Source organism: Rhinatrema bivittatum, chromosome 13, assembly GCF_901001135.1.
Source record: "Rhinatrema bivittatum chromosome 13, aRhiBiv1.1, whole genome shotgun sequence".
Lineage (NCBI taxonomy): Eukaryota > Metazoa > Chordata > Amphibia > Gymnophiona > Rhinatrematidae > Rhinatrema > Rhinatrema bivittatum.
In genome coordinates this window covers 46265288-46288759 of record NC_042627.1, presented here as the reverse complement: position 1 = coordinate 46288759, position 23472 = coordinate 46265288, and the positions used below count along the sequence as shown (strand labels likewise).

Genomic DNA, 23472 nt, shown 5'->3' with positions numbered 1-23472 from the left:
ATGGTATACACCCCAGAGATCTGAAGAAACTAAAAAATGAAATTTCAGACCTATTAGTAAAAATTTGCAACCTGTCATTAAAATCATCCATTGTACCTGAAGACTGGAGGAAGAAAATGTAACCCCAATATTTAAAAAGGGCTTCAGGGACGATCCGGGAAACTACAGACCAGTTAGCCTGACTTCAGTGCCAGGAAAAATAGTGGAAAGTGTTCTAAACATCAAAATCACAGAACATATAGAAAGACATGGTTTACATAAGAACATAAGAAAATGCCATACTGGGTCAGACCAAGGGTCCATCAAGCCCAGCATCCTGTTTCCAACAGTGGCCAATCCAGGCCAAAAGAACCTGGCAAGTGGAACAAAGCATGGCTTTACCCAAGGCAGTCTTGCCTCACAAATCTGCTTCACTTTTTTGAAGGAGTTAATAAACATGTGGATAAAGGTGAACCGGTATATGTAGTATACTTGGATTTTCAGAAGGCGTTTGACAAAGTTCCTCATGAGAGGCTTCTAGGAAAAGTAAAAAGTCATGGGATAGGTGGCGATGTCCTTTCGTGGATTGCAAACTGGCTAAAAGACAGGAAACAGAGAGTAGGATTAAATGGACAATTTTCTCAGTGGAAGGGAGTGGACAGTGGAGTGCCTCAGGGATCTGTATTGGGACCCTTACTTTTCAATATATTTATAAATGACCTGGAAAGAAATACGATGAGTGAGATAATCAAATTTGCAGATAATACAAAATTGTTCAGAGTAGTTAAATCATAAGCAAATTGTGATAAATTGCAGGAAGACCTTGTTCGACTGGAAAATTGGGCATCAAAATGGCAGATGAAATTTAATGTGGATAAGTGCAAGGTGATGCATATAGGTGCTACAACCCAAGAAAGAGATCTAGGCAACATAATGAATAACACATTGAAATCGTTGGTTCAGTATGCTGCGGCAGTCAAAAAAGCCAACAGAATGTTTGGAATTATTAGAAAGGGAATGGCGAATAAAACGGAAAATGTCATAATGCCTCTGTATCACTCCATGGTGAGACCGCACCTTGAATATTGTGTACATTTCTGGTCGCCGCATCTCAAGAAAGATATAATTGCGATGGAGAAGGTACAGAGAAGGGCTACCAAAATGATAAAGGGAATGGAACAGCTCCCTTATGAGGAAAGACTAAAGAGGTTAGGACTTTTCAGCATGGAGAAGAGAGGCACTCCATGAAGTTAGCATGTGGCACATTTAAAACTAATCGGAGAAAGTTCTTTTTTACTCAACGCACAATTAAACTCTGGAATTTGTTGCCAGAGGATGTGGTTAGTGCAGTTAATATTGCTGTGTTTAAAAAAGGATTGGATAAGTTCTTGGAGGAACTGCTATTAATTAAGTTGACATAGAAAATAGCCACTGCTGTTACTAGCAACGGTAACATGGAATAGACTTAGTTTTTGGGTACTTGCCAGGTTCTTATGGCCTGGATTGGCCACTGTTGGAAACAGGATGCTGGGCTTGATAGACCCTTGGTCTGACCCAGTATGGCATGTTCTTATGTTCTTATTGTCATGTATGTTATATTTGCTTTTAATTTTATGAGTGTTACTGTTACCTGTGTAGTACATATGATGGAGTAGAATATAAATGAATAAAGTAAAGCCACAAGATCAAATATCAGCCACTTTAAAAATGACATAAAACTGCATCAGCGTTTCTTGCAGAGTGCTCTTGCTTCTGGGCTGATGGAAGAAAAAGCATAGTATGGAAGGCTTTGAGTTCTGGTAACTTAGGGAAAGGCATCCTACATGTCGGCTTGCATTTGTAAAGTTCTGTCAGATGAACTGTGTAATGTCATCTTGGAGCCAAGTTTTAAAAACTAGAAAACAGCAAGTAAGATCTCAAATGCTTAGGTTTTTTTTGTTTTTTTTTTAATTTGTGAGTGTCTCTGGTCTACAAGATTGTGCCTCTTGTGAGTCATCTTTAAGACTGAGAGTTTTGGAATTGTATAAAAGCAATGAGGAGTCTGATGCATCCCCCTCCCCCTTTCAAGGAAATGGATGGTGAACTTGGGTAACTATCCATGAAAGGGACTGACTGTGTTACAAGGAAAGCTGCCATGACCCTCAGTTTGGAGACTGTAGAGCTAGAGACCGATAACACTTTAAAGTCTCCAGTGAGCACAAGTGCCAAGGGCAACAAGGTATTTTATATTCTGCTATAGAAGTGCTCATTAACTGCTCCCAAAGTCTTGACTAAGATGAGCAGGCTACCAACTGGATACATTGGAGTTATGGGTCAAAGCTCCTAATGTGAATTCTGTTATTGCTGGTATAGCTCATAAGACTATTTCTGCAGAGATCACTGCTTTAGAGAATGCCAGCAAGAAGAAAGTGGGGATGGTCTTAAAAAGGACTTAGGAGCCTTTTGTCCTCTTACTGCTGTGAGATGGTTCTGGAGCAAAAGGAGAGGCACTAACATCACAGTAAGAAAAAAACAATTTGAAAATAATTGTGAAAATTGAGACACAATGCAATAAAGCAAAGTTAGAGATAGTAAAAAATATATGAATAGCATTGGTTAATACATGTCACAAATGTGTAATAGGTTAAAAAAAATATAATAAATCATACAATAAATAAAACAAAACTCAAATTGACAAAAATGTCAAAAAGTTTCACAAATAAAATAAAAAGAGTCAGTTCAAAGATAAAACTGAAGGCCCGACATGGCTATGTTTTGACATCAAATGCATGCTTCAGAGGAAATGAGAATATTGACGACTTGTCTCAGTATTCATAGAAGTTTCAAGAAGATAAGTTTGAAGATATTACAAAACAGTGTACATAGTCCAGCATCCTGTGTCTAACAGTGCCCAATCCAAGTCAGAAGTACCTGGCAAATACCCAAACATTAAATAGATCCCATGCTACTAATGCCAGCAAAAAGCAGTGGCTATTCCCTATTGATTAATAACAGTTTATGGACTTTTCCTCCAGGAACTTACCAAAGCATTTTTAAACCCAGCTACACTAGCTGCCTTAACCACATCCTCTGGCAACGAATTCCAGAGCTCAATTGTGTGTTGAATGAAAAATAATTTTCTCCAATTTTATTCTAAATGTGGTACTTGCTAACTTATGGAGTACCCCTTAGTCCTTGTATTATCCGAAAGAGTAAATAACCATTTCACATTTATCCATTCATGTCCTTTCATGATTTTGTAGACCTCTATCGTATTCTCAGAGTAAGTATTGATTATAAATTCAGTTTTCTGTTCAGTATTCTTTCTATGAGGTAAGAGCATTACTTGTGGGCAGGCATATGACAAGCCCTCCTTGGGGACAAAGCAGGAAGGAGTTAATACATATAAACAGAAGAAGTGCCATAATCATCCAATTTGTGTCAAATTAGCATGATATACTGGCATCTCAAACCCAAAATTAATAGAAAAGGAAACTTGGCGACCTAGACAGAAAACAAGCTGTCTGCATTCACTAATCAACATACCTATGCAAATTATTCCATGTAAAATACAAATTCATAAGAATTAAAATATATCAAAATAATTTTTAAAGGGGTCACAGAAGCTTATCAATGCATAATTTTTAAATTTTTATTTACAGCCAGCGAGAACTAAAGTTGGAAAAGAAGCACACAGAAATGAACATTATAAGCTTGCTAAATCCATATTTAAAAGAAATCTGTAAAAGTTACCATAACCGCTATAATCCGTAAAGGCGGTGGAACGTTCTTCTAAACTTACCTTAAAGACAAATTATAGGTGAAAAAAAAGACCAAGCAGACTGATATTGCAGGATCTTATTGCTGATTATACAGAGAGAATACATCGTCAGTGGGGCATTAATATATAGGGATGTGCAGCAGGGACGGATTCGTCCCATTCGGTATTCGTATTCGTTGGGACCCAAATCTGTTGCATCCATTCTCGGGGGACCCCGATCTGTTCATTAGTTACATATGTATTCACTTCCCAAAAAAACCCCATCCCAACCCTTTAAATTTAATTAACTACAACCCCCCACCCTCCTGACCCCCCCAAGACTTGCCAAAAGTCCCTGGTGGTCCAGCGGGGGTCCTGGAGTGCTCCTGCACGCGGGCTGTCGGCTGCCAGTATTCAAAATGGCGCCGATAGCCTTTGCCCTTACTATGTCACAGGGGCTACCGGTGCCATTGGTCGACCCCTGTCACATGGTAGGAGCACAAGATGGCACCGGCTGTCCGTTGAGGGGGTCAGGAGGGTGGGGGTTTATTCGTTAGTGATATGTTGTATTTGTGGGGGTTCGCCATACATTTTGTGACCCCCATGAATACAACGAATATGGCATATACGTTGCGGATTGTCAATACGTTGCAAACGAATGCACACCCCTATTAATATAGCAGTCAGGTTGCTGAAATATTTATTTTTTTTATTTAACATTATATTTCATAATTCTTACAAATCCATTGCAGATTAAACAACATACATAATAAAACAATATTACACAGTACAATATAAAACAGAATAAAACTGTCAAAATGTGAAATAAAACTCAAATATTAAAAGTCTGAGTAAATAAAAAGCTTTCAGCATCTTCCTGTTTGGCTGCAAAGTTCCAACAGAATAAAATTCCACGACATGGAACCAGTTATAGACGATAAAGCTTTAACCCGAGTTACATTCAACTTGTCCTGAGATGTAGTAGGGGCATTAGGCAGACTTTGTGAGGCAGAGCGTGGAGTTCGAGAAGGCAAATAACAAGTTAGTTTATCCTTTAAACTAAAGGAATGTAGATAATAATGCTTTATGAATGAGCATAAACAATTTAAACTTGATTCGTTGAGCAGTAGGTAACCAGTGCAACTCTTTTATGTGAGGAGTAATATTTGCTCTACACTGCATGCCAAACACTGTTCTTACCACAGATTTTTGGACAAGCTGCAAAACATGTAGTAGCTATTTTGGCAACCCGGTATAGAGAGAATTACAGTAAACTAAAGTAGTTAAAAACCATAGCTTAAACTACTAAATTGAGGGGAGAGAGAATATTTTGTAATGGGCTCAATAAATGTAATTTATAAAATGCAATCTTAGCTTTTGTAAATATAAAATATGTAAATATAATAATTTCTTATTACATTCAAGGCATTCACAGCAATAGTAGTGTATAGTTGCAGGCAATTAAAACAAGTTGTCGTAACAACGACCATCTAAAAATCGAGGATGGAACAAGATGGCAGATGCACACTAAATTCACATTAGCATGCTGAATCTGCTTTCCTGAATTTTTTGAAATTATGACATGGCTAAAGTTCAAAAATGCCCTGCTATAGAGTCTGTGATTCCAGCAGGAGCCATTGAGTGTTTTGTCAGCGGGCTTCGGTCCACCGCTATGTTTGGGGATGAGCCGTTGCTCCTTCGGGCATTGGAGTTAACATTCAGCTCAGAGCAGAGAGTTTCCTCAGTGAATCCAGCCCAGAAAAACAGTGAGGCAGGTGCTCAGGTATGTGCTGATATCAATGGGAGGGGATCTCTTTCCAGCACTTGTTTCCAGGGAGACCTTGGTTGAGGGAGTTGTGGCAGCTTCACTCCCTGTGTGGAACTCTGTCGGAGTGGATGCCGGAAGCAAGGAGATGGCATTTGTCTGCTTTGCAGGAGTTTAGAACTGCATCAAGTGGATTGGATTCCAAACTATAGATGGAGGGTCAGCGCTTGGAAGGGGCCCTTAAGACTGGTGAAATCATTTTGGGCCCACATGGAGATTTGCTTAGCATGTCTACGTTAAATCGTAAAGTTGTCAGTTTAGATAAAGTTGTCAGTTTAGATAAAGTTTGCTCTTGAAAATTTGACATCTCTTCAAATCAGTCTTCAGATTCTGAATTCTACTTAAACTGTGTCATCTTTTATGGATGCAAATGGAAAACAATTTGTGTTAGAAAAGACAATTTGCTCTTTTAGCTTTATCATGTAAGACTTAAGGATATTGTCAGACACTGCATCTGAAGGTTTATTCATTTTCCACAGACTACTACTTCTACATGCAGAGATTTAAAAAATCCCCTGTCTGTTATTTGCTGCTCTTTAAGAAAGAGAAAGGAGATGCTATTAGTGAGTGAGACTTTTGGCCTTCATTTAATTTCCTTAATGTGATTCTCACTTTGCAGGTGGAGAATGAGAAACTTCTATTGGCGACTTTGTGAATTTTGTTCTCGATCTGGTTTGGGATTGGGTCCTTCATTTGTTTTTCAAACATTGTGAGGACCCTAAATGCAAGCCTATCATGTTTAAATCCACTCAGAAGAAATGTCGGTAGTTTTCTTTATTGAGATGTAGAGTGTTACAAATCAGGGCGCTTTTTTGGTTAAACTTTCCATATAAATGTTTAGATAATATTTTTTATGACCTTTTCACATGACTACTGCCTTCAATAACAAGGTGGATCAAATTCCTGCTGCAGTTTCTTCACCAATCTCTCCTGTTTCTCCTTGAAGTTCTCGTTATATAATTGTCCTAGCCTACATTCTTCATTTTTCCTATTTGAAGAGTTTTTCTCTTTTCTTTGTATTGTGAATTCCTATTTCTTAAGTGTGGGCATGTTTTTGGTTTTTTTTTTGTGGATTGGATAGCATTGATTATTTATCTTTTCCTTAATCTTTATTTGTATATGTATGCATTATATGAGATCGATGCTTTTTGGTACAAGTGCAATCTTGGAGTATATTTTATAAATATATAATTAAATGTTTAAAGAAAATAAGTGTAACTAAATCTGTCCCTTTTCATCAGATCCATGTTCACACAGCAAACTACGTACGTAATCTACAGCTGAATCGTTCAGATATCAACTAGGTCATAACATGCTCCAATAGGATCACATACATAGAATCACAGTGTAAGATGTTACTGTGGTGAAATTGGCTCAGCCTGTGGGTAGGCCCTGTAGGCCCTCACCAACAGCTGGCAGAGCTATGCAGGAGAGATTGAATAGGAGCTTCACCTACACCACCCCTTTTCCCCTTGGGTTAAGCCCTCTGGTTCCAGGGGCTGGCAGATCTTAGGCAGTAGACTCTGTGACAATGGCATAGGTGTTGAACCAGGGCCAGGCAAGGGTCAGAAGCCGGTGGCAAGCAAGAATGGTCAGTGTCCAAGTGTTACGGGGGTTAAGTGGAACCTGGGTCGACTCCGCTTACCTTGAGTCTGGGAGGCACGGGAACAGAAGGTCCTACAGTCCAGGTCGGAGCCGGTGGCAAACAGAAGAATCCAATGCGACGGTTAGGATCAAGGCAGGCAGCAATCAGAATAATCCAAGGAAGGAGTCCGGGTCAAGACAGGCAGCAAACAGAATAATCCAAAGAATCAGTCCGGGTCAAGGCAGGCAGCAAACAGGAAATCCGATGAATCAGTCCAGGTCAAGGCAGGCAGCAAGCAGAGTAATCCAAGGAAGGAGTCCGGGTCAAGACAGGCAACAAACAGAATAATCCAAAGAATCAGTCCGGGTCAAGGCAGGCAGCAAACAGGAAATCCGATGAATCAGTCCAGGTCAAGGCAGGCAGCAAGCAGGGAATCCACGAAGCCGTCCGGGTCAAGAGCTGAGCGACAGGCAGGGCAGTAGCAAACACTCACCAAGCGCACTGTGGCCGAAGCGAAGGGCTCAGCAGGGAGCTCTGTTTAAATCTGAATCTTTTCCCGCGCAAACTGCGGCTGGCCGGCGTCTGACGTCAGGGGGCGTGGCCACGGCACGCTGTAGCACGAGATTTGCCCGCGGCGTCGGCCCTGACCACGGACGTCCCCAGAAAACGTCGGGCCCGTGTAGAGGGAAGCCGCGCCGCCGGCGCCACGGGAACAGCGGGGACAGAGGCGGAACCCCGCCGACCCCGGAGGACAGCCCCGCCAGCCTGGGAAACGGTAACACCAGGCAAGGGTCAGATCCAGAAGTTGGTCCGAGGGAAGGCAGGGAGATGAGGCAAGGCTGGGCTGGAGAGACTAGGCAGGAACAGGAACCAGGAGCAGCATCATACGCTACACACAATGATGCCAGAGACCCGTTGCTTAGGTGAAGAGGAATTGTCCAGGGAAACCTTATATAGGGCTATCGATGGTGACATTATCCAAGGGTGCCGCAGCCTTTTCCCACCGCGAAACCTTTAAATGCAGTAATGTTGGGCGTATAAGCACCTAGGGCGTAGCAGCAGAGGCAGCGGTCCCAGCGGTGTCTTGCAAGGTGCGCAAACTCTGGCAGGTTCTGCTGGCAAGGGGAGGCCCGGTTGTGCTTTTCGTCAGAAGGCAATTGCGGCGGCTTGTGGGGATGTCCCGCAAGCCACCAAACAGTAAATTAATGACAAGATATTACATCACATTCCTTCATGCCTATTTCCCAATAAGTAGGTCTTTATGTTATGGTAGAAAGATCCGTAGTCTGGGAGCAACTTTTCTTTTGGCTCTGCAATCTGTATCACTTGAATCAACACATATTAAAGATAAAGGGAAAGAAAAAAAAAATACTTAGTGTGTTACATCTATGCATTCAGAATTGGCCAGAGCCTCCCACAGCTTAAAAAGCAGTCATTGGCGGCATCTTACCTCATAGAGGTCCTGATGATGAGAAACGCTGCAAATAAGGTGTGATGTCATCACTACTATGGCTCTTCAAAATGGAGGTAAATGAGCAGGAAAACTTAAAATAATGATCTAGGAAGAACTTAATAAAAGTGCAGATGTAATGTCTGGAGAAATCTGAAAATTGAACTATGTGTAGTATATGACAGTGTGTGTGGTGGGCAAGTATGATTAAAAAAAAAAAAGTAAAACTAAAGATAGAATCAAAGATTAAATAAAGTTAGCCTTGATCCCATGAAAGGACCCATTCAGTGGCTAAAAGGCCATACAGGAAAAAAGCTTGTTTATAGTAGATGGACCCAAGATGAAAAAAAGAAGTACAAATCATGAAAGGAGGCTGTTCAGTATACTTAATGTTGCTTACAGGATTTTGTGCAGTTGCAGAATTAGAATAGAGATGTTTTAACTAACAGTGGTTCTAGACTACCTTAAACGATGGGGCATAGCTATCTCACCCTTTCCTCCTTAAGATTGAGACCCACAGGGAATCCTGGGTGCCCTTCACCAGAGTATGAGACTTCAGGGCCTGGAAGGGTAACGCGGGCTCTAGGGAAGAGAAAGTCCCCCCACCATAAGAGAAGACCTGCTACGTTTAAGGTCTGAGACTTGTTCATTACCGGAGCGCTGCCATACTCCGGGATTTCAAAGGATGGGGCAGAAGGCCTGCCCTTCTTTAATAACTCACAACTTCTTATCTTAATGAATAATATTTATTAGTAAAATGCAAGGAATGAATATATAATTAATTTGTCTTAGAAGCATAGTGCATCTAACAGCAAAGTACCTAACCTGTTCTGCTTTCTCTTTTCTCCTTCTTCTCCCCTTTTCAAGTTACACATTACATTCTTATATACAGATTTTGCTAACAGTGTATGTTCTTTGTTTTGGGATGACTTCCATATTTGGACTAAACCTTTTACCTAAACTAATGATGTAAAAGAACCGTTATCTTGGTACGCTAGGCCTTGAGCTGGCTCCACACAAACTGCTTGCGTCTCTCATGCAAAGCCTGCTAAAAACAAATACACATTCCTTCTCTTGTGCAAAACTGTTCCACTAATTTCATTATTTAGTTATTTAATCCAGGTTATCTTCATTCCCCTCTTGAAGAATTAGCGCTACTAATTCTTCATCCCGAATGGCCCGTCCCTGGCTGTCTTAGGTTGCCCAGCGCTGCCCATCCTAGTGGTGGGCTCGCCAGATTCTTGCCCATCTTTGCCTTACGATGAAGAATTAGTAGCTCTAATTCTTCAGATTGATATTGTTAAGACCTGCTATATTTAAGTTTGGGACTTGCCTGAAGTCAAGGTGAGGTGCCTCCAAGCGATTGATTGTTTTGCTTTGGACTATCCTTTGTGACTTGTGAGATACTTGAAGCCAAGGTGAGCTGCTTAAATTGTTTGGTTTTCCCTGTGCACCGCACTTTTGTTTGTTTTCACCATAAATAAACTGCACTCAAGGAACAGTCGGAGCCTGCCTTCTATTTCCTTCTTGCTGTTCCCAAGCTGCTACCACTCAACTTACCACAAGAACATATTGCTCCTGTTTTCTGCTCATTCCACTGGTTACCTGTATAATGGAAAATCAAGTACAAAGTTGTGATGCTTATTCGCACACTGTTTAGCAGCAACACCTTCTCTTGGGTTTGTGCAAAACTGTGAATTTACAATCTATGAGAATTGACATCTCAATGGGATTTGCTTGATGTGCTGTCTGTTCAGCTGACTCGTTTTATTGAGACTCAGGACAGCTCTTTCTCAGTGGCCGAGCCTATTCTCCAGAGCATCTTATATGAAAGTCTGCACACCATAACAAGCATACAGACATTTATGAAGTACTTAGATGCTTTGTTTAAGCAGGTATTCAGTTTTCTTATTTTTCAAACATGTCTGGTTGCCTTCTGCACAGGATGATTTCTGCAGGTTTTATGCTTTTCTATATATTTACTTATTTTATTGGTAGCTGTTTTGTTTCCTGTCTAAGCACTTTTGTGTTGAATTTTTTATGATCTTATGTACCCCACCTTGAATTTTGGGTAAGTGCGAGTAATACACTTTTTAAATAAAAAATGCTATAATATTTTTGTTCCTTTTTTGTTCTCTTATCCCAAGAGGACGGGGTTAGTGCAGTTAGTGTAGCTGGGTTCAAAAAAGGTTTGGATAAGTTCTTGGAGAAGAAGTCCATTAACTGCTATTAAACAAGTTTACAGACAGGCCGATTCAGTAAAGTCCGCGGGAGAGCAGACGAATGCCCTCTCTCCCTGCGCACGCACCGGCCACTCGCCGGTGTGCACGATTCATGATGCAAATTAGGTGGTGCAGTAGAAACAGGCAAAAGGAGGTGCTAGGGACACTAGCATGCCCGGAGCGGCGGCTGTCAGCGGGTTTGACAGCCGACGCTCAATTTTGCTGGCATCAGTTCTCAAGCCCGCTGACAGCCACGGGCTCGGAAACCGGACGCCGGCAAAATTGAGTATCCGGTTTTTGGCCCGACAGCCGCCGGCCCATTAAAAACTTTTTTTTTCTTTTTAACTTTTTTTACACTTTGGGACCTCCAACTTAATATCGCCATGATATTAAGTTGGAGGGTGCACAGAAAAGCAGTTTTTACTGCTTTTCTGGGCACTTTCCCGGTGCCGGCAGAAATTAGCGCCTACCTTTGGGGAGGCGCTAATTTCTTAAAGTAAAATGTGCGGCTTGGCTGCACATTTTACTTACTGTATCGCACGGGCATACCTAATAGGACCATCAACATGCATTTGCATGTTGAGGGCGCTATTAGGTGCTGCGGGTTGGACACGCGTTTTCCTCCCCTTACTGAATAAGGGGTAAGGGAAAATGCGCATCCAAGGGAATAGCCACTGCTATTAATTGCGTCAGTAGCATGGGATCTTCTTAGTGTTTGGGTAATTGCCAGGTTCTTTTGGCCTGGTTTGGCCTCTGTTGGAAACAGGATACTGGGCTTGATGGACCCTTGGTCTGACCCAGCATGGCAATTTCTTATGTTCTTAAAGAGCTTGAATGTTTTATTGGATCATATAAAGGGCTACAACCTTGCCACCAGTCCAAATAGGTGCATTCAGAGTGGGCTAGAAAATCTGAAGTGACCTATATGGTGTCACTGATGATTCATAATCATGTTATGTCAAACAGTGTTAAAAGAAAAAAAAAAAAAGGTGTGGAGAGGAATGTGGTTTTAAATGGCTCCAATACTGTGAACTCTGTCATTGAAAAACTTTTCTCAAAGCCAGATAGCCAAAATAACAATGGACATGAAGTAGAGCTAAGGCATTTTTTATGTCTGAAAAATGCATATTGAAACATGAAAAGAAAAAAAAAAAAGAAAAATACAGATGAAGGAAATAAATGGAAATTAAAATACATAATCAGAGGGAAAAGTGTCTTACCAAATGTAAACTGAAAGAATGTAAATTATATACACCGCACAGTGTGAACTACATATGTTAGCATGGCTTCAATGTTATGTTTATATGATCATATATACAAGAGGCATTCTGCAAGTAGCTATTGAAATGAAAACAGCCATATGGGGGGAAAAGATTAAAAATAAACTGAAGAGAAAAAAAAAAAAGACAGATAAAATTTAAAAAAAATAAGAGATGAATAAAAAAGTCTTGAACTTGAGGCAGAGTTCACCAAGGGGCTGCCTCTTTAACCAGCCACCTAAGCAATATATAATAAAAGGTCTGTTCAGGAATGTATGTGCCCTGCCAGGTAACTTGGGCAGGAGTAGAAAACCTAAAATATAGAATCGATCAAATCCTGGCAAGAGCAAGGCAGGAGGGGTTTTACATTGTCCTTGGAAACTTGCTGAATGATGGAGCCCCACTTTGATGCTTCTGGAAGCAAACACAAAGGGAAAGGCCGGACTCCTGAAACCTATGTTTCAAGGTAAAATCGGCTAACAATGTGCGGTTTTCCCCATAGTTGAAACTGTTTATTTCAGTCTGGTCTGGGTTTATTGCTAGTCTAGAAAATCTGAACAATTTCTGTTAAACTGGTAACTGTTGAAAGAACCAGAATTAGTGTTTGAGAGAAGGTGTTTTAAGCCTGGAGAAATAAGTTATCTTGCTTCTGAAGTTGTGGAGGCCTACTTCAGAGGGCATCAGAAGAAATGGTTCCTCATGGGACCATTTATTCAGTAGATAGGATGTACAGAGTGAAAAAAAATGCATTAATACATAGCTGTGCATGGTGTACATAAAAATGTAGTTGATGGCTCAATGTTAAAACAAGGCCAAGAGGTGCCACCCAGGATGCTGTAACCAAAGTCTTGGCTAAGCTGAGTAGGCTACCAAATAATACGTTGGAATTCTGGATCAAAGTCCTTGATGTGGATTCCATGGTGCTGGAATAACATTTAAGATGATTATTTCTGCTGAGTGTACCACTGTGCTAGAGGATACCACCAAGAATAGAGGGTGATGGCCTAAAAAGGATCTGCGAGCCTGTTGGCCTCTTATTGCAATTTCCTGTGCATTCGACAGATGTTGAGATTCAACATCAAGTGGCATCTGAACATACAGCCAGGTATGATGGGTCGGTGGCAGTTTTGTTGGCAGATGTAAAGTATAGCTTTCTCTTTTCCAAGACTATGACCTGTAGTATAGTGGCTGGGAAGGCTTGTGATTGAAAAGTTGACTTGAAGACACTTTTTCTCCTTTGATGGTGAAAATCTATTTGGTCCTTAGTTTGAAAAGCTGGTTAAGATGTGGAAAAAGAGAAGTAGCCCTCCTGCCATAGGATAAATCTGGACCTAGGCAATTTTTCTTTATTTTCCCTAATAGAGATTCCTGAGGAAGAGAGAATATTTGTTTCTCCGAGGATGAAAAATCTGGCTACCACAGACATAGAAGGTAGTCCTCGAGAAAAGGTTAGGTGCTTACAAGAGAGGACAGCAGGAGGACAAGTTTTGATTCCCAGAGCAGTATGCTTCAGCAAGTCAGAAGGAAGTTGCAGAGGTTCTTCACGGTCTGGGGAAAGTCCATTGCAGATGTTGGTCATGGATATCATTCAGAAGGATTATCTGATGGAATTCTCAAACCTTATGAGAGGACTTTTCTTGAACTTGAGATTTTCATAGGAAAAGGGGAAGGCTGCAACCGTGTGGCCGTCGCTAAATCAGCTTGTGAGAATACGAGTCTTTTGTCTTTGTGATGCAAAGACAAACAGGTTTTTATTTCAATTACTTTGTAGTCCCAAAGAAGTCTGGAGGCTTAAGGCCCATTCTGGACCTTAAAATAGTACATCTGTTTTGTACAAATCTGAGTACTTCCATTATGGAATCCCCTAATTCTCAGACCTGCAAGACTTCCTGGCTCTTTGTATCTGCAGATTACAATCCTGCATGTTCTGCTTATCCTTTATCCGAAGTAAGTGAGAAGTATTATCAATACGCGATTCTTCCTTTTGGCCTCACCTCAGCCCTCGTGGAGTTTAATAAAAATGTTTTTGATTATGATTTGCAAGGTCTTTGTATTGCTGCGCCTCAGTGATATATTCTTCAAGGTACAAATGCACCTGGAGGTCTTCAAGGTGATTTTCTTTTTGTTATAGTGGGTGGAAATGAAATGCTGCAGCAGGGGGTTGGGATAGGAAGTATTTATAAATCCCCATTTAAAGCTGCTGGTCTCAATTACACTGCCCAAGCAATAGCATCTGCAGGTCATGGCTGGTGTTGGAGCTAATTGAACAGGAGTTGACAGTATGGTAAATTCCCATTGTGTCCAGTGTTTCATGTCACTTAATCTTCCTCTGGAGTGGTAACTTTAAGTTGTCCTTCAAAACACATTACTTACAATAATCCATTTTCACCCAGTGCCGCTTGGCCCTACAACCAAAATTCTCTATGGATGTGAGCTAAAACCTCTAAACTTATTGTGACTTTAGCTTGATTTGATTTATGATTTTCAGAAAATGTAATCATCTCTCTGCAGAAACAGTTTAGTCATGTTCCTGCTACAATACTTAAGTTTAAGCAACCTTGATCTCTAGCTGCCCGTGTACTCTTGAAATTGGTATTTACTTTAGACACACAGTAAAATAAGATTACATGTGTGCAGGATGTATTTTCTACAAAATACAAGAACTGCAAAGCTAACTTTATGGTGACAGTGACCAATTACAGCTCTACATTAATTAGGAGAGTGTCATTACACTAAATTAGCAAGACTGCTAAGTAATCTGCTTAATGCTCTTCTCTTTCTTCCCTAGGGTTTTGCAGACAGCCCTCATTACGGTGATCATTTGAATGACAGTCGATTAGGGTCCCATGAAGGCGGATTGTCCCCAACACCTTTCATAAATTCAAACCTGATGGGTAAGTAGGTTATTCTTTGCAAGCAGCTTTTCAAAGCCTCTGATCAGGATTCGTTTTACATCCTGTTGATTAGGCCTAGCACAGAAAAGCGGTTAGCTGTCATTGTATTTCCTATGTTTATGCTGGCTTTTTCAAAAGCTTCTGTTTTTTGAATTTTAAGAACAAACTAAAATGCTTTCATAGCGACAAGGTTGCAGTGCCAACGTAGATATCACAGGAGAAGACCTGATATAGGTCCAGAGTTGCTAAGAGCATTAATTAAATTGTCAGGTGAAACTACAGAGCCTGTGTTAAAAGCTGTGTTATAATTCCATGCACAATCTATTCTAAATATTATGGGGCAGATTTTCAAAGGGTTACGCGTGTAACCCCTAAAAAGCTGCCCCTTCCACCCCCTGCGCCGCCAAGCCTATCTTGCATAGGCTCGGCGGCGCGCAAGTCCCGGGGCTTTCCTGGGGGGCGTGTTGGGGCGTGTTGCGGCCGGCGTGTCATGGGGGTGTTCCGGGGGCAGGGCCGAGGGCGTGGTTCCGGCCCGGGGGCGTTCCAGGGGCATGGCCGTGGCCTCCGGACCAGCCCTAGGACTGGAACATGGCGCGTCTGCAGCTGGCCGGCGCATGCAAGTTACGCCTGCCTCAGGCAGCCGTAACTTGTAAAATAAAGGTGGGGGGGGGAATTAATTAGGGCTGAGGGGTGGGTTAGATAGGGAAAGGGAGGGGAAGGTGGGGGGGCTGGAGGGAATGGAGGATGACTGTGCGGCTCGGCGCGTGCAAGCTGTTGATTTTGCGCATGTTATAAAATCGGGAGTAGATTTATTCGTGCCGGGTTGCGCGAACAAATCTACTCCCGTGCGCACCTTTTAAAATCTACCCCCATGCTTCTCTGCCTCAGTGTGATTTCTGTGTTCTTTAAATTGAGAACATTGGGTATTTCTTCTGGTTTTTTAATCATAACTTTTCAATCTAAGAGTAGAAAACGTTACACCAGAAACACTTTTGCAAACTTTGTTTTGCCTTTTTTTTTTACTCCAGACTGTAGAACGTGGGTAAAGTGCCACCTTCTAGGATAAGACCAGCTATATTTTGAAAAGCTTTCAAGCCTTTCACCTATTCCCTTCAGGGTGATACTATTTTCTTGGGGGAAAAAGATTTTCTGTTTTTCTCTAGTATAGAGGATATGTATATTTTCTTTGTGTTAGCTTGCCAGTGACCCTTTGCTATTTTTCCATGCTGTTAAAAACAGTTGATTGGCCCATTGGAAACCTTGGTTCAGTTGCATGCCTCTAGAGTACAAATTATGAAGAGTTGACTGCCAGTTCCTCAACCTTTACAGTGGCCATCTTGAATTCTTGTGTTGCGGGTTTCTCCTTCCCAGGCCCCATGTCTTCATCTGGCCTTTTCTAGATCCCTGCCATGGCCTTAGGTAGTGGTAAGGTGCCTCTTGCTGTCTTCTTGAAAGGTTGTAGTTGATGTCCCCACCAGACAGGAGAGCAGACTCATCTGTCAAAACACAGGTCCACTGGCAGACAAACCATGGTATTCTGGCAGGAGTCCACACTGCCAGAGCAGAGAGAGGCTCTGTAGAGGCTGAGAAATGGATTCATTTGTAGTGGATGTGACCAGTTGGCGAGGGAAGATACCGGCTCAGACTGCCCCTCCTCTGCACTCCTTGTTTGATACAGAGGCTTCTTTAGGTATGTCTAGTTCTTTTTCAGAAGGGTCAGACGTGAGTAAACTGTGGCCTTGGAGCCTACCTTGGATGCATGGCTCAAATCAAGGAAAAGCAAGCAGCCGAGGAATCTGAGTCCCTCCTCCACAAGCTGTTTGCGACCCTGTTTCTCATTTAGGGAGGGCTCTCTACCAAAACTTTTGGAACACTTCTCATCAGGAGCTTTCCAGCTCTGCTGTTTTCTGGGGAAGGGCTCCCTTTAGCTATGCCTTTAATAACTTTTCATCTAAGCTACTTATTGGGGGAGGGCTCCATAAAAGCTGCTGTGGTTTTCCTCCACTGAAACGTTATGCTCCCGCTCCATTTCAGGTGAGGGAATTCCACCTTCCTCAGAGGATTTGAGATCTGAAGACACAAACTCTTTGAAATCATTGTGTTCACGAAACAGATTGCCTTATTTACAAGCTGGAGTCTTGGGAGGATGCAGAGGCAAACCCCATTTTGGATCTCCAGAAAAGAGGATAAGAGATCCTTCCATATTCTCCCGATGGAGAGAAATGGATGGACCCACTAGCAAGCGGGATGCACTCTTTCAAAGCTCATTAGGCTTACCAAGGAAATGTTAGTTAAGGAGCTTGCACAAACAGGATGCTGGACTTGATGCACCCTTGGTCTGACCCAGTATGGCAATTTCTTATATTCTTATGACACAAACAGGAGTCCAAAAATGTATTTTGTTTTGTGGGTGTTTTATTTTTGTTGTTTTGTTTTTTTTTTTAAGTAAAATGGATTTGGATTCATTGTGCATTTAGTTTCTGTAGTGGTCACATGATCTTTGGGGGCCACTGAAGTGGGAATAAGATGGGTGACTGGCAGAATGATAGTGGGCATGAAGAAGTGGTGGAAACGGCAAAGGTCTTGGGACAGTTGACTTTGAGGGACTTCACTGGCAACAACAGTTCCTGCATGGTCCTGAAAGTTTAAGCCAATCTTTTTCAGAAGGTATTTCTATAATTTAGAAAGATTATCCGGATAGTAAACTGCTCTACTTCAAGTTACGGAAATCGGGGCAATTATGTTTGTTGGTTCTCAGGTTAAGAAACCCAAAAGAAAACATGATGTTAGTGATATTCCAGTGCTTCCTGGACACTATCGCATTGCAGGGACATGCTTTTAATTTTGCATTTGAAGTGGAAAAATAATTTCAATCAGTGTAGTGAGAATGGACTTTTTTCTATCAAAATCACTCAAAAGTTGGACTTGGATTTGCTGTCTACCTTCCAGTTATTCTGCCTTGCTACTCTCTTTGCTGGGGCTTGTTTACTACTGATACTTTCTGTTGTGGGTTTTTTTATTTTTTTAATGTGTGCCTTTATAACTGCAGTTAATTTTTGCTAGCTGTGGGAAAAGGGAGGCTTGAGACAAGTGCTTTGTCTGGCCTGGGTCATGACCTTGTGTCTGGATTTGTATGTATATGTCTTCCGCAGGCAGCAGGTTGTGATTGTGTTTTACAATAGCTTCTTATTCTGCTTCTAACTGTGGATGTGACCTATTTTGTGATCTTGATATTGTCCTTAAAAAAAAAAAAATACAGCCATGATAATCTAAGTGGATTACCTAAATCCAAATCCTGGCAGTCTGCAATTTCTTTTGGAAATCTTTTTGCTTTGCTTTGACTTTTTACATCTTCTGTAGAACATAGAAGTTCTTAGTCTTCCGACTACACGATAGATCTTGATAAAAGCAGATTTCTAAGTTCTTCTGTGTTATTGTGTGGATCGTGGTAAATGATCAGGTAATTTAGTAGAACTATATCACCAGTAAAAAATCTTTTCATTACCAGTAGGCCAACAATGTACTATGTAACCGTATAATACTGGCACTTTTTTGGATAATTTAGAATCCAAACCAAACATATTTGTGCCTAACTGTAAACCGTTGTGATGGTGCTCTACTAAATGACGGTATAGAAAAGTTTTAAATAAACAAAATAAATAAATAAATGCTATATGTGAAGATGAATGAATGTTTTCACTGTGCACAAAAGGTCATGACATCATGTTAATTAGTGTTATGAAAAGGGCAAAATTAAAGGTCTTCACTATTAATGTAGCAATTTGAAAAGGAGCTCCTGACAGAATATTGTTATAGTGGGAGAAAACAGAGCAATATGTTTTGGTTACACTATGTTTGTGAAAAATGCCAAAGGAAAAACAAGGTGGCTTCCACAGTGTTATAGCCTTTGCTTTTTTTTTGTTGTTTACATTACTTTGGGTTGGGTTTTTTTTTAGCGCTGGAGTGGTAGGGGCTGAAGGAGGTACGTTGGGTGTATCAGTGTACTTGGCCAGAAAGCCTGGGCTTTTGTGCTCCTCCCTGTCTTATGGAGCTGCATATTTTGTTATAGAAATGCTTTGTTTCCAGTGACTCTTGTCTAGAAACTCCTGACTTTAAATTTTCATACCTAAAATGCCATTCGCTAAAATCAGTTCCAGGGTCCATCAGGATTCTGTATGAATCCACTCCATATTTGCAGCCATTAGTGTATCTTTGGTTTATTTCATGGCATAAAATGTTTTGAACGAAGTGGAATTATGCTGTTATCACACATTTGGACCAAAGTTTTTATTATGGAGTTTGCTGTGAGGGGGAGGGGGGAATAAACCAAATAGAGAGTCATTGGAAGGCAGCAACAGTACTGTGATTTTGTTATTGTACGTTTCCTCACTATGCTTAGTTCAGACACATTGTCTTGTGATAGCCATTATTAAATCTTTTCTGATATCTATTCCTATAGAACATTTAATGTTACACAGCTCAGGAACATCCAACAAAAATCAGATACTGATGATATGCAAACAGAATAGTTTCTTATACCCAAATTGCTGGAAACTATGTGTTGTCATTATGAGGTCAATTTTCAGTGCCATTCACGCAGATAATTACCTGCGTAAATTGACTGTGTGTGAAAATTGCCCCCCCCCCCCCCCGGTGTGGGTGAAAATGTGTGAATTGTGGGAAAATGCATGCACTTGCAGCCATGCTGAGATGAGACATCCTTTAGAAGAGGGGAGAGAAGGTACGCACATATGGCTAGATTTTAAAATGTTGGCGCACGTAAAAACACGGAGATAAGCGTGTGGCCAGACCATCCGTGCACCGCAGGGATTTTTAAAGCACCCCGGCTATGCGCCGAAAACCGGCTCGAATTAAAAGGGGTGAGCCGGGGGTGGGGTCTGGGCAGGGGCAGGCTGGAAAAGCACAGCTTCGCGCTGTCCTGGTGAAGCAGGCGTCAGCAGCTGGTCGGTGCGCACAACTTACTTCTGCTTGGAGGAGCAGGTAAGTTGTGAAACATAAAAAGGTTAGGGTGGGTTTAGTAGTCAGAATGGACTGGGAGGGAATTGGGCAAAGACCCGATTGCTTCTCCGCGTGTGTTTTAAAAAATCACCCCCCTGCATGAGCGAGTGGGCACCCGTGTGCACATGTGAGCACTGATACAAAATCGGGCACGTATGTGCGTGCGGGTATAGGATTTTAAAACATGCATGCAGTGACGCATGCATGTTATAAAATTGGCGCATCCCTTTAAAAATTTACCCCATAGATTGCATTTTCAACTCGGCATGTGGACTTTTTCAGCAAAACATTATAGTCACAAAACACAGGTGCTACTCTCTACAGCAGAGCTTTCCAAACTTTTCATGTTGGTGACACACTTTTTAGACAAACATAATTTCGTGACACAGTAATTCAGTCTACCAGCAAACCAGAAGTTAAAGGTTAAACGAACAAAATGTATTTCAACAATTTATGTATGTTTCCTTAAATATATACATAAATAAAATGTTTCACAACACAACCTATCTCATAATAAATATTTGCAGGCTTCCACTTCCTCCATGCTGATCTCGTACATTGTGAGATCGGCATAGAGAAAGTGCTACTCTTGCACATTCCCAAAGATTACATGTGCCAATCACTAAAAAGTAATTTTTTTTTTTTACCTTTGCTGTCTGATCTTAGTTTTCTAATCGGTTGGTCACAGGCTTTTTTTTCCAGCTTTCCTTTCTTGTTTTTTGCCAATTCCTTTTACAGGGTCTTTTTTTCTATTTCTTTTCTCTCCATCTGTCTTCCCTCAAACACATAATCAGGTTCTCATTCTCACACGCTATCTCACACATTCTCACACACACAGGCTCTCACTCACATGCAATCTCACACATCCACAGCTCTCACTCTCACATGCCTCTCTCTCATACATACATACATACTGTCTCTCTCGTGCACATGCTGTCTCACTCTCACACACACAGGCTCTCTCACTCCTACATGCTCTCTTGCTCAAGCACAGGCTCTCACTGGCACATGCTGTCCCTCTGCATGGGTTGCCGAAGGATGGGCTCTTCAGAGGCCCTGATCTTCCCTGGCCGTGACATGGGATCTGCAGCGGCCCTGCTATCGGGTTTCCTCCTCTTCTCGGGCTGCCGCGACGTGGGATCCGCAGCGGCCCATTAATGCTGCTCTTCTTCTGTACGCAGCAGATGCTCCTCCTCCTTCCTGCCCACGCGGCTCCGGCAACGTTTTTCTTCCAGGGCTGCACAGGCAGGAAGGAGGAGGAGTGAACGTGACCCTTTTCTTCGGGCCGTGGTGATGTAAGCTCCACCACTGCCTGCCGATCTTCCTGCTATAGTTCCCTGCTTCCGCTGGCCCTGTGGACCGGGCGACACACCTCCACACTACAGGCGACACACTAATGTGTCCCGACACACACTTTGGAAAGCTCTGCTCTACAGATACTTTTGTCCCTGTGGCAAGTTTCAATGTAAATGTACATGTGTTATCTTCACTTTTGAAAATTGGTGCAAAATCTGTGGGTTAAAGGTATCCGTTGGCTTGGTCCCACTGTGGACAGTTGGAAAATTGGCTCCTATGTAGGCATTTCATGATGAAACAGATATAGCTTTGTGTCAAATAATTTGTCTTCATGAGTTTGCTGGGTAGCGTTCTCAAATTCTTCCAGTTCCATGTAGAGGACCCCAGAGGCAGGCTGAGCTCTGCAGTCTCCATGTGTGGATGAGGTGATGGTTCAGGGCAGAGGGTTTTAGATTTGTTAGAATCTGGGGAATATTCTGCAGAAGGAAGGGCTTATTCTGACAAGATAGACTCCACTATAACTCAAATAGAATCCGGATGCGGTCTAACAATTTAACGAGAGTGCAGTTTTTAAACTAGATCTTGAGTGAAAGCAGTCATTCCCTCAGGAGTGCAGTGAAGTATCTTCAAGGGTTATTGTTAAAATAGGAAACTTAAAATAGAGAAAAGGGCTGAGGTGGATTTAAATGAAGAGCAGACACATATACAGTATACATGATTTTGAATTACCTGAACTTGCAGCTAATAGGCGGATTGTGAATAGGAATACAACTAATGCAAATGCTAGAAATCTGAAAAATAAGATTCCTTTAGAGTGTATAATCACTAAATGAAGATATAGATACAATCTATAAGGTCTAGTAGAAAGGAAATAATAAAAGGGATGCACTGATTCCACAATATAAAATTTATTGAAATGACAAAGCAGATAGAAGTGGAGTTTGGGTGGCATTATATGTTAAAGATGGCATAGACAAGAGGGATAAAAGTTCTGCAGGAAACAGAATGCACATATGAATGGGTCTAGTAGTGGGGATATATTACTGTTCACCTGATTTATTTGCCAGATACCATGGACTTGGGATTCATAATCTCTTACTTCTGGAAATAAGCAACAAGGGATGGATCCTCCTGTTAGGATCTGCTGGTTACTTCCAAGTGATCTAGATTGGCTGTTAGAGAGAGAATGCTGGGTTCGATTAATTGTTGGTCTGATCAGTGTTTACCAATCCTCTTCTGGAAGTACACATAACCAGTCAGGTTTTCAAGATTGAAACAATGAATAAATATGAGATTGTAGACCCAGAGTATGCAAATCTGTCTCAATCATATCCATTGTGGGAATCCTGTAAACCCAAATGAATATAGTTGTATGCAAAAATTTAGGAAACCTTGATCAAACTGTAAGCTTCAATGACTCTCTAAGTGAACAGAAGCTGACAACCTTTATATGGTACAAAGTTGCACAATATCTTTCTGCAATTTTAATGCGAAATTACTATTTATTTGCTAATTTTTAACAGATTTAGAACATTCTGTAGTTGATTCCTTACTGCTTTTTAAAAAAAAGTTAAGGCCCAACATACGGGCCGATACAGTACGGACGCGTAAGAAACAGTGCAGCAGTGCCGGACGCCCGCTCGTTTGCCGCGCGCATATTTTGGTTCACATACCGCTCAATTAAGTATTCAAATTAGACGCAAATCCAAGCGGCATCCAAAGTGCGTCAATGAAGGGGTAGGCTTTCGCAATCCATTTTACTGTATAGAGTGGTATGCAGTGCCTATACAGTATCCAGGGTGCGCTGGAACCTGTCATTTCAAATGTCATTTGAAATGTCATTCCACCAGGGAAGTGGATGGTTCTTTTCTACAGACCCCGCTGCCTTGAGTGCCCAGCCAGACGTCCAAGCTGCGACCTTGAACGTCCGGCTGGGTGCTCAAGGCAGCAGTGCCTCCGATTATGGACGCCCAGATTCAGGCGAGAAGGTCCATGAACGGACGCCACGACCTTGGACGTCCTAGGTTGTGGCTTCCGTTCATGGACCTTCCTGCCTGTAGGCCCTGCTGCCTTGAGCGCCCGGCCGGACGTCCAAGTTTCCCAGTACATACATGGATCTGCAACAATGTATTCTCGTTTGTATTCTCAACTCTGCTATGCATTCTTATTTCAGCGTCTACTACAGCCTTATTCTAGACGCAGGA

General features: G+C 41.7%; 1 protein-coding gene across 9 annotated transcripts in view; it reads left to right on the top strand.

Moving 5' to 3' along the window:
* The window catches only part of TCF12 (transcription factor 12), a 630756-nt gene that overhangs the window by 266750 nt on the left and 340534 nt on the right, over positions 1–23472 (top strand). For all 9 annotated transcript variants that reach the window (XM_029575977.1, XM_029575980.1, XM_029575981.1 and 6 more), the window contains one exon: positions 14848–14953. In XM_029575977.1, the coding sequence (XP_029431837.1) occupies positions 14848–14953 (106 nt within the window). The remainder of the gene's footprint in view (positions 1–14847; positions 14954–23472) is intronic.